Below are 12,295 nucleotides of genomic sequence, written 5' to 3'. Positions count from 1 at the left end.
GCTTGTAGGGATTTAAGGAAGAATAATTTGACAGTTTCAGTTGTATAGGTCTTCCTAGAACCCGTAGATTGCTTTAACTTGAATTCTCTCTTGTTACTTTTACAGTTTAAAAAAATATACGAAGTTTGTTTTAAAATTAATACATTGTACCCAGATTTCTGTCAAAGTATATTTGTTCTATTTTAAAATGCCCAGTCATGTTGATTTCATGGAGCCTTGGGGAAATTTATCCTAATGGGAATAATTACTATGAGAGCTAAAAATAATAGATGTGTCCTTTTTTTTTTTTTCTTTCTTTTTAAAAAAAAAGCCGGACCTGTGATCTGCAGAATGCTGAGTTATCCCCCAACTCGCCGAGCTTTAATTGTGGGTTGTGGCCTACAAATGTTCCAACAGCTCTCAGGCATTAACACCATCATGTATGTATTGCTTTCTGGCTTTTTACTGAAAAGACTGTGAAAGGATTATTTTACCTGGAAAAAAAAAAAAAAAAAAAAGAATAGGACTCAGTGATTTGTTGTTATTAAATGTATAGGACTCTCCTTTTGGGAGATACTAAGTTTATGATTTTTTTAAAATCCTATCATTTGTACCTGGAAAGAGGTGATTTGTTTGTTATATTATTGGATTTATTTGATATAATTTCTCTTCTATGCCATCTAGGACTTCCTTGTGTTCTGAGCTAATGTATCATTATCCTAAACCATTTCTTGATGCTGGTTAGAAAGTAAAACAATAGGAAATCACCTGGCATTGGCAATGATTATAGGCACACAGATAACTAGTTCATTTCCTTTGGGGGCAGTCTGTTACAGTGCAGTGTGATAGGGGCATTGGTAGAAGTATGTCTGTCACAACCAGAGTACAGTGGAGGGGTGATTGAGTGGGAGAAGAGAAGTCGGAAAGACAAAGTTCCATGTTTTCTAGTTTTCAGAGTAATCCCCAAAGTTGTATGGTGGGGTTGGAGTGGGGTGAAGAGTATGGGCTCTAGGGTATTTCATTCATTCAGTATTAAACTCATTGTTTCTTAACAAATCTTCATTTAATCTAATGGGTCTTTGGGACTTAGTTTTTATTCTTAAAAATTATTTTAACCAAATTACTCTTCTCCAGTTATCACTAAATAAATCATCACATCCAAGTAATTTTAAAGGAAAATATCCAGATTCTCTAATACAAATGGTTTACCAGGGAAATTTTAAAGTAACTAAAGTAGACCTGGGCCCTGGCCTCAGGGGCATATAGGCTGGTGGAGGAAACGTACATTAAATGAACTCAGAATGAAATATAGGACTTCAAATTCTGATCAGAGCTGTACAGGACTGTTCCATTTCTCCAGAGTAGACCTTTAAGATTCTAAAGAATAGAAGGCCATTTAGAGAAGGTCATGAGTTTTCCTAGAACACGGAGTGTTAGATGAAAACCTGCTAGATTTTAGAAGTCCCCCTACTCCCACCTATTGGTTAAAATAATTCATTAAAATAATACAAACTATGTAAAATTAAAATTTCCTTATTTGAGACTCTGGATATTTTCTTTTGAAGTTACTTGCATGTGATGATTTATTTAGTGGTAATTAGAGAAGAGTAATTTGGTTCAAATAATTTTTAAGAATAAAAACTAAGTCCCAAAGACGCATTAGATTAAATGAGGATTTGTTAAGAAACTTCACTCTCAATATAACCACACCCTTTGTGGATTTGGCTTTAATCATAATCCCTGTTAGAATGTAACTTCCTAGACTACATTTTTAGTATTTTGGCTTCTCCCTTCCTCTGATATTTGCTTGATTAGTTTTTCCCTCACCTTTATGAACTCTGTTAAGGCCCATCTCAGTTGGTACAATGCCAAGCATGTTTGTCTGGTTTTTTCCTCTGGATTTGGCACATCATGACCCTGTTCTGAGATGTGTCCACCCTCCTTGGTGTGGTGATGGTCTAGAATTGCAACAACTCTAGGACCAAGCTTTCAAATAATCCCAGGCAGTAATAACCGTATGTGAATATTTTAGTGGATCAACCTACTATAAGATGAGTTCTATTTCTGAAAATATTTTTTGTTCTACATTTTTCTAACCATTTAAACTTGACAAGTTTAAAAGCATAGAAGAGGAAGATTTTTGTTGTACTTGTTGTGTTCCTTTAACACAGGGATCACAGACAGAGCCACCTCTAATTGATGGGTGGTGGCTGAGGCCAGTGTGTTCCTAGTTGAAATGACTGTCATGATCCATTTGTGATATCCAGTATAAATTGTGCTGATTTAGGTTTTCAAGTTTTTATAAAGCATTCATTTCTTTAAAGCCTTAGTCTTTTCAGAGAGATCAAGTGATATAAGGGTCCTCATGTTCCCTAAGATTTGTGGTAGTCATTAATGTTCTTTGCTTATCACAAACCGTACATGATATAGGTAGTGTTGTCACAGAGCTTTTGCTTGGATTTGAGTATTAATCCTGGAAAACAGGAAGAATAAAATAAAGTAAATGACGGTTGAACTTAGACTGTGCCTACATGATTCAAAACAGCTAGTCAACTCCCTGAAGAAATTAATATGGTGTTCATGTCTAGAGGTTAGAGGGTTAGACACTTATTATGATACCTATGCTGCGTAACTGTTGTTTATTCATGGTACATAATTTCAGACATTCATATTTTAAGCCCATAAAACTTAGTGTAAATCAATGTCATTATGACAGACTACATTACTGTTTATTATGTGGATAGAAAATGACTAATCTGGGATGCTCATGGAATGTTTTCTCCTGCTCTCTCTAGTCTGTTTTTGTGTGTGTGTATATGTCTTTTTCCAGTCTTCTTAAGATTAAGTACTATCATAAATTTTGTTTTTAATTTTAAATCATTTTTAACCAGAGCCTAATTTATTTTTTGTAGGTTTTAGTAGAGAATACTTCTTTTTTCTCATTGTTGTAATGTTATTTTATTCAGAATTCCTTTTTATAGATATCTCATTATCTATAACACATGTTTGTGTATATAAAATTTTACTTTCTTTTCAGCTTCTTCACTTTTACATGGCTCTTCTATATTCTAACCCACCCCTAATAACGTGTAGAAGTTGAAATTGTTTTTACAAATTCCGTCTTTCACCCCATCCAAACTCTGTGTGAACTGAAATAGGTATTTGAATTCTATTTCTCACCAATAAAAGTTTATGGAAAGATCATATGGAAAAATATTAAAAGGCCCCATCCTCACAGTTATATTATATAATCTTACCATGTTTAGTTTTTTCTCTTCTCTCTCAAAGGATCCTTTATTTCTATTCCCCTTGGCCTATTTAATACTCTATCTCAGTCAAGGAAATAGATTTTCTTCTTGAAATATTTAATTTTCTTCTACCATATGTATGTGTATACATGTCTAAGTGTCTTCCATTTGTATAAGTTACTTTTCGTTATATCCTAACCCATCATTCTATATCCTGCTAAACAGAGGACTTGCAAGTTCTTACAAATGTATTTCAAACATTACATTTAACTTTTAAATGAGCTGGTTTTCTGATACGATTCTGATCACTTAATAATTTCAACGTGCAGCTGAATTGGTGATTCTCCTGTGTTCACAGGAGAGAACGAATAAAGCAAATGGAGAGCTAGTTTTAATATCAAGGTATTTGTATTAGTGCATTATATCTCACAAAGTATTTCCACATGTGTCAAAACAAACAGGAGTGATAGATGAAGATGATGATTAATGTAAAGAAAACTCTGAAGAAATTCTCACTGTGATCTATTCTAAACTCTAGTTCTAACATCAATGATTTTCCATTTTTAGTCTAAGACAATTGATGACTATAAATGAGTGGACCCTTCCCATATTATCATTACCACAACCAAAATACACATGTTTGGGGTGTTGGGGAGAATGTGTGTATGTGGGTAGGTAGGTAGAAAGAAAACACCAGGTTCTATGTAGATTTGATAGCATCCTTCTGTTTCTGAGGAACTTTTGGCCATATTTTGCTATATTCTGATAAATAGATAACCAGTCCATCTTGGACAGATGAAAGGTATCAGATTTTTACCTGGGAAGACAAGATGGTTAAATGACTTATGTTAAGGTTACACAGAAAATCAGTGAAAAGGAAAGCCAGAATTTTAAGCTTTTGTGTTTGTTTCAGGTAAAGAGAATTGTGGAGGAATAAACTTCTTTTGGATATGCAGTCCCCTACATTTAAGCCACTGCCCTTTCAGAGTAATGCCCCCAGCTTCATCTCCTCTTCTTACTCTTCCGTTTTCTACTGACTCAGAGTAGCGTGGGAAGTAGACGATACCGTATGGATAGATCATTTTTGCTTCCATAACTGCTTTACGTTAACCCCCAGGAGATCACTTACTTTCACTGTAGTTATGAGACAGTGAAGGCCTTTAGAAAATATGCCCTAGTAATAATAATATTAATAGCCATCATTTACTGAGCATTAAATACCAGGTACTACTCTAGCATGAGTTAACTAAATAAATATTGATAGGAAAGGAGAAAAGTAGGACAAAAGTGTTTTGAGCCCCTCTAATGGTGTATTTGTTACTGTCATGACCATAACATTTTTTACTGTTTTACATATATAGCACTATAAAATATTTTCATAGACAATATTTCTCTTGATCTCAACATCCCGTCAAGAAGGCAGGGCAGTCCTTCTGTTTATTCTCTAGCTAAGGCCTAAGGAATTAAGTGACTTACCTACGATCACACAATGAATAGGTTTTAGAGCTCAGAGTAGAGGCCAACTTTCTGACTCCAGATCACATGGGCTACCCTTTAATTTTAGAATACCTGGCATGTGCAGAGCTTGCTATTTATAGCTTGTTTGGGGGTAAGATACAGTAAGTAATCAAAGTTGGTGAAATTCAGTACCATCCAAGGATGAAAATCTGATGGTGTGATAATATAATTGCGTGCATCTAAAGAATCATAAAACTTGTCAAATTCTTAAATTTTCTGGTACCCAGTTAAGGCCTTTGATTTATACCCTGATCTAGAGTTCCTGGCCAAGCCAGGTTGATGGTTGAATGAGTCATTTATGTTTGTTAATCATATTTAATTAATTTAATTTTGTAAGTGCAGTATTTGTGGATCTCTTCCATTCTTGTATTCTATCCTAAACAAGCTCCAAGCTCTCCTAGTATTAAAAAAAAAAAAAAAAAAAAAATACCATGCAGTCAGGAAACATGGCACAAGCAGGCATGGCCAGATGGTGGTAAATACAGAGAAAAATAAAGGTGACAGGAAATAAGAAAGAAAAGAATAAGGGTTTGTGCGCTCTCAGGTTGTAAGTCTGAATCAGGAATGAGGTTTTGTTCTCTCTGAGATCCAACAGACAGGACTCGCTAAAGTGAGTCTTCCCCTCTGTCTGCCTCCATAGTCCAAAAGCTATTGAAAGATAAAATGCTTACCTCATTGAAGTATTTCAAGATTAGTGTATTGTAATCATTTGTGTTCATTGGCTGAAAGTTATTGAATAAATGGGAAAATGTTAGGATTTATGGTTTACTCTTTTGAAAGATGAGTGTAATGTGATGGGAAGAATATTAACCCAGGAATCAGGAAAATTAGTTTCAAGATCTGTCTCTACCATGGGACTCTGGGCATGCCAGTTAATTGCTTTCAGTCTAATTACTTATAAAGTGAATTAGGAGGACTTTTATTGTACATTTGAATGATGACAAATGGGAGTTTTGAGTAGAAGTGGAAGCTAAAACATTTGAAATGATACTTCTAGACTTCTCTTGGATGAAAGGTTATCAGACCGTAGGAAATCAATTTTAATCTAAAAAGAAAAAATGTATGTTCATAATTTTTGGAATATTTATTAAATATTAAATATAATATTAGCATGCTTGCCACATGCTAATCATCATCCTAGATGCTTAGCTTCTTATATGTTAAGACCATATTTTTATATCCCAAGCATAACTTTAAAGAAAGATAGTCTTGGTTATGGTTGGTAATGCCTCTTTATATCCCAAGATCATGTAGCAAAACTATCACCTGATGCAGTAGAACTTTCCTTGGCTTCCACAATGATTTTTTAAGAGTAGGCTCAAGCCCTGTGAACTTCACTGGTTTCTTAACTCTAGTGTACACAAGGCTTACAAGGGAAAGTGCACTTTCTATCTCCGGAGTCTACAACCATTTTTGGTGGCAGATAGTTCATTATCCTAGCATACAAAACAAAGCATTCTCATCAGGTGAGGCTTTGAACAGAATGGCTTTATAGTGAACCATCTGAATGTTCCTGATCATTTTCCATTTTCCTGTGTATATGTTGCACTCCTGATTTTGTTTAAGGTTCCCCAAAAGCAGACCCTAAGAGAAGGACTTGGGTGCAGATCATATTTTTGGGGGGTGATACCAGAGGCTGGAGTAAGGGCATAAGGAAAGCAGGATAGAGAAGGGGGAAGAGGCAGTAAAGGACACGTTGGTAAGCAGGTTATCAGTAAGCAACTGGAGCTCAGTCCTGCTAGGTGCTCTGCGAGGAATGGTGTAGACGGTGCCTCACAATTAGTCCAGGGATATTTATCCACCGTCCCCAGTCCCTCAACTTGAGGGTTGCCCTTGCAGATGCTAAATGCACTGGGCTTCCCTGAGCAATCTGATGGTGCCAGTGCTCTCTGGCAGACAAGGAGACAAAAAAAGGGAGCTGAGCTAGAAACTGTCAAATTCTGTAGTGAGTTTCCAAGATGGCTACAGGGCAGTTCAGAGAGGGATCAAGAGAATATGGGGCAGGGCATCTGTTAAAAACCCTGAGTCTTCAAGTATGTGTTAAAAAAAAAAAAAGTTAATACAATATGGACATGAACTTTCTTAGTACTGTTCATGGATATAGAAATTTATTTTTAGTGAAAAAAGGTTAATGATCCCTGGCTAACCATATGGAAAATAAGCAATAAAAATGAGAGATTCACAATAAGAAATGATGAGGATATATTATCTCAAATATTATAATCTTTTTTTCTTTGTATAATTCACAGATAATTTTGTTCTGTCACAGGAATCTTAGAAATACATCTGTTAAATTATTTGTTTATTTATGCCCCAAACTATCATTTATTATTGTTGCTATAGATTCAAAGATCTCTAAGCTATAATTCTTACCATTGAGAAGTCTGTATTCTGCCTAAGGAGATAGACACACAAATAATTACAGTGCAGCATTATAAAAGCCAAATTATATGCTGTAGAAACATAGGAAATGAATGATTAACTCTATGTAGGAAGTGAAGGGGACACAGATGAATCATTTTTGTTGTATTTAAAAAAATTTTTTTACATGGAGTTTTGTGGGCAGAAACATGGTACATCAAATACTATTACTATCACAATCTTTGGTATTAGATGTGGATTTGAATCCAAGCCCACCACACTTAGTAGCTATGTAAACTTCACAAGCTACTTAACATCTCAGGGTCTCATTGATCTGGAAATCAGGAATAATACTACTTCCTGATGGTCTTGTGGTCATTAAATGAGATAGCATGTACGGTACAGCCCCCTGGGAGGAACTAAGTCCGTGTTAACTTCCCTTCTACTCACTGTGTATTGCAGTTTAGAAATTCTCAGGCATTTGTGGAAAGCAGAAACATCCCACAGTTAACCTACCCTCTTTAGCCAATACCCATCAACGTTGGCTAAAGACATCCTCTGTAGACACAAAATTGTTAAAATACCCTTCTTTCTTGTATGTTTCTATTTTCAAAATATTGGAAAGAATCATGATAGTGTTTTTCTTCTAACTTGCAGATGTTGTAGGACTGTTGTCCACTTCAGTATTTGATGTGTTCTTTTCATCTTAGATTTAAGTCAAGGAGAAAAGACCTCAATGGCCTTGGAATGACAGGAGCTAATATGCCTCCTTAGGAGGTAGGGGATCTGTCGCTAAGTATTCCCCATGTGGCGTGCCTTGTGGTTTACGTCAGTAGATTTGTCAAATCCTTTCGGCATGCTTTCTGAATGAGATGTGAATTTGAGGTCCTGTGATAATTACCAGAAGGTCATCTCCATGGTTTGTAAAGCATCAACAACTAAGGTTTTAGGTTTCCTAGGGCATCTTTGGAAATATGAAAACTTAATTTCTTTTCCTGCCCTTCCTCTGATTCATATGTTTCGCTGAAAGGTAAGGAGAAAAAATGGAGATGCTGTTACTGAGTTGAAATAGCAGCATGAAATCCAGGGATGTGCCCCAGAAAATAGGTTTGCTGTGTCATTAAAGCAGAAATTTGTCCCCAGAATGATATGTGAAAACTGGTGAAAGTAACACCAGTCTGGTTAATTCCAGGTGACATTGCAGAAATGCTCAGGTCTTAATTTACTTCTTAAACACATCTGTGGCAGGCACTCTGCCAGGGACTGGAGATACGCATTATAACTTAGCCCATACCCTAGGGCTGCAGTTCCCAACCCCTAGGCTGCAGAGGGTCCCTGACCTGTTAGTAACCTGGCAGCGTGTCACCACCTGAGCTCTGCCTCTCCCCTTGCACCTCCAACCTCCCACCCCCACCCCAGTTCTTGGAAAATTGCTGGCCGCACTGCAGGAGATGAGCAGTGGGCCCACCAGCGAAGCTTCATCTGCATTTATAGCTGCTCCCCATTGCTCGTATCACCGCCTAAGCTCTACTTTCACCCCGTGGCCTCCCCACCCCCAGTCCGTGGAAAAATTGTCTTCCATGAAACCGATCCCTGGTGCCAAAAAGGCTGGAAACTGCTGCCTTAGGGAACTTACCATCTTGTGTCCTTATTTTTAAAGGGCTATGCTGTGACCTGCCTTGAAAGGTTGTTTGAAAGATGAAATGAGGCAGCAAAGAGCCAGCCATATAGAAGTCACTCAGAGGATGTCTGCAAGTTCTTTTTTCCTCTTCTTATGTTTACTTTTGTTGTCCTCTCAATGAATTGGCTATCCAGGCTCTCATTACTTGGCCACGGTTTTTTTAAAAAAATTTTTTCCTCACCGTAACATTTCATCTCAAGTCTCCTTCATGGCTTTTTCTACTCAGTTTACACCGTAATGTTGATGCTCTCTAGGTCTTGGCTTACAACTCTGCTGGGAGATTTCCCCCACTCCCGTGGGGTCAGTGAACATCTAGATATTGAAGATGACCTATCTATACTTCCAGACCAGAACTCCTGTGTGATACACCTGTGTAGCCAACTGCTGGACATTTTTATGTTCGGATATCCTGCACTGGTCAGTTTCAACACACACTAGACAATCCCTGTGACTTCCCACCAGTTCTGCCCCTTGTCCTATAATCCCTTCTCAGTGGTGGGTATGACCAGCTGGGTACCCAGGCCTGTGGCTCAGGAGTAAACACATCCAAATCCAATCAGTTGTGATTTTCTTCAGTTTTCCTTCCTTAGTATCTCTTACATCCTTCCTGTTCTCTTCATTGCCATTGTCTGTCAGGCCCTGCTTTCGTCAGTGATCAGTATGTTTTTAAGGAACAGAATCCCGCTCAAACCTGACTTAAGAAAAGTAAGTTGGTTTACAATAAAGACAGAGTCTAAACGCAGGAAATGAAGCTAGGCCTGGCAAAGGGCTGAAACCAGAGACTGGAGAGTCACTTGCTCGGCTCTGTGCCCATAAGCGGTCTTGTCCTTGCGTCTCTAGAGCTGTATGCATCCTCCTTTCTTCTGTCTCTTAGGGATCATCCTCTGCTTTTGCTCATATGTAGTCACATTCTGCCACCATAACCTTGGAGGTACTTCAAGCATCCACAGCAGATTGATTAGACTTGTCTCAGTTCCTAAGAGAGCAATCAAAGTGAACCTATCCTAGTGCAAGCACGTGAGGCCAGGGGCTGGACAGCACTGTAGGTGGATGCACAGGGGATTTTTCTGCCTTAAATCTCAACTCCCTTAATTTGTCCTTCATTATTTCTGCCTCTAAACGTTCTGAAATAAAATCAAGTCATGTCCATCTTGACTTAAAGTCATGTAATGGCTCCTACAGCTTTCAGCAGAGTTCGAAGTCCAGACCCCTTGGTGGCTTGACTTTGTCTGTCTCTCCACTATACGTATCCAGCCCCTTCCCCACCTGCTCCACTTCCTGCTGCATGGAAACTCCTGCACTTCTGGCAGTGAAGAAAGTTAACCCGAGCCTCAGTGCCTTCACACATGCCATTCTCCCTGGCTGAAATACTCAGCTTATCTTAAAAGACCTCCAAACTCAGGTTACATGTCATCTCCCTGGAACGCAGGGGCCAATTCAGGTGGTCCTCCTCTGGCCTCCTCTAGCACTCTGAGTAGATTGCTGGCATAATAGTTGTTATATTTTACAACTACAGATTTGTCTACTTCCTCCCAAAGACCATACAAATATAAAATGCCCCCCTTACAATATTCTCCTGGTAGAGCTAACTAGATTTTAATTATTATTGACTTTTTTTATTTTGTTCTTTTCATAGCTAGATTTATAGCATGATATTACAGTGAGAATGAGTCACACTCTAACTGTGTGAATGTCTTAACTAGTCTGCAGGCATGATCTTAGGAAAATAAAAGCATTCAAGCTTTGAGAAGAGGATCTTTCAAAACCACTGCAAAATTAGCGATAATCTATAATGACATTTCTAATGATTTATAGTATTGGATGAGTATTTGTACATTTTATTTGAGCTTCAATGCTGAAGATTTCCATTAAAAAGATTCAAGTCAGATCTCTTGGTTCCTTCTTTGTCAGGGCAACTGAAGAACTAAGTTAGTGAGTTCTGTCCAAGTTTTGACTATGCTTCCTGTGGCTGATAGAATTGCAAGATTTCAAATGCTATTAAGCTGCTCCATGCGGAGACAAATAGTCTGATGATATGTCATTCATGGCAGGGAGAAAAATGAACAGTGTCTCTTGGGAGAACATCTTCATTTATTTTGATAAGATTATTTTTTACTGGACCAATTAAAATATACAGAATTAAATACAAGGTGCTCCTATTTCTATAAAAACACTCAGTACCAGAAAATAGGAAATTTATAAAGTGGATTTAACTATGCAGTTTTACCTTTACTGCATAGAATTAGCAGCTTTCCTGGATCCTTCTAATGATCCCTCTTTAACTTCCTTAAAGCTCTCCCCTCAGCTGCTTATCCAAAAGTATGCTGGAGAAATTTAATCATTTATCTAAGACTGTTTACAAGGACTGAATTTAGTCTCTAGGCTTTCTTTACAAAGTGCAATGTTTTTGCATTTATTAAATTTCACATTAAAGTCCAGATTTCAAGGGACTGCATAGCCTCTTGTAGCTGGTGTGTGTTCTCTCTGGTTCCCTACATTCCCTGCTATTCCTTATGACCTGGCCCCATCTAATGGGCCTTTGAGGTTGTGCCACCTGTCCCAAGGAATCAACATTCGATTAATATTTTACTGAGAACTTTCCCCATATATGTCCTATTCAGGGTTGGGTTGAGATGAGAGCTGACAATTAGAGTGCTCTGGTTTCAGGACTAGTCTGTTTTGGTTTTTTTTTTTTGACAACAGTGTAGATGTTCATAAGATCTTCAGTTTCATTTTCCCCCCAAGATCTTCATTTCATATCAGAAAAATTTTTTGACGCTATGTGGATGAGACTGCTATTTGCTACTACCTTAAAATCATGTTTATCAGCTGAGAGGAAGTAAGTTGTAGCTCAATTTGGAATCAGACAGACCTGTATAACAGACCTGTTAGAATTAACTGAAATATCATATTTAATGTACTCTAATGTGACTAACTCATAGCAGCTTATTATTTTGTCTGGCATCACACAGACCTGGAGTCAAATTTCATCTTGTTTCCTGACCAGCTGTACTTCCTTGAGTAATTTGCATAGCTACTCTAAGTCTCAGCTTTCTTATTTGCAGATGGGGTGATAAAACCTACCTTTCACATGGTTGTGTTTCCTCTTCATTCTTACCCATCTCAGTGAATGGCGCTCCTCTACATATAGTTGCTTAGGCCCTCAATTCAGGAATCATCTTGGATTCTTCTTTTCTCCTTACTCTCCCAACCTAGTTGTCCAGCAAGCCTTAGCTCTAAAACTGTGGTTCCCAAACAGCAGACACCCTTCACAGGGGGAGCCATAGGATATTTTAAATTTTCAAGCGAAACAGCGACATGGGTGGACTACTTGTGTTAAGTAGCTTATACCTTACTAAATGGAATTGGGTAGGTGTTTCTTTAGACCTATGTGTGTTGTGGGGAAAAAAAAAATGATTGAGACACTAAGGGCTCCATGAAGCAAGAAAGTTTAGGAACCTCTGTCTTTTAGCACATATGCTTCTCCATGTTAATCGTCATCTCCGCT

General features: G+C 37.7%; 1 protein-coding gene across 1 annotated transcript in view; it reads left to right on the top strand.

The window, feature by feature from the left end:
- The window catches only part of SLC2A13 (solute carrier family 2 member 13), a 336,502-nt gene that overhangs the window by 170,762 nt on the left and 153,445 nt on the right, over positions 1-12,295 (top strand). Inside the window, exon 4 of the mRNA XM_069490901.1 lies at positions 311-419. Coding sequence (XP_069347002.1) covers positions 311-419 — 109 coding nt within the window. The remainder of the gene's footprint in view (positions 1-310; positions 420-12,295) is intronic.

This window comes from Eulemur rufifrons, chromosome 16 (genome assembly GCF_041146395.1).
Source record: "Eulemur rufifrons isolate Redbay chromosome 16, OSU_ERuf_1, whole genome shotgun sequence".
Taxonomy (NCBI): Eukaryota; Metazoa; Chordata; class Mammalia; order Primates; family Lemuridae; genus Eulemur; species Eulemur rufifrons.
Note: the sequence above shows the minus strand (reverse complement) of the source record. Positions and strands in the feature narration are given on the sequence as shown.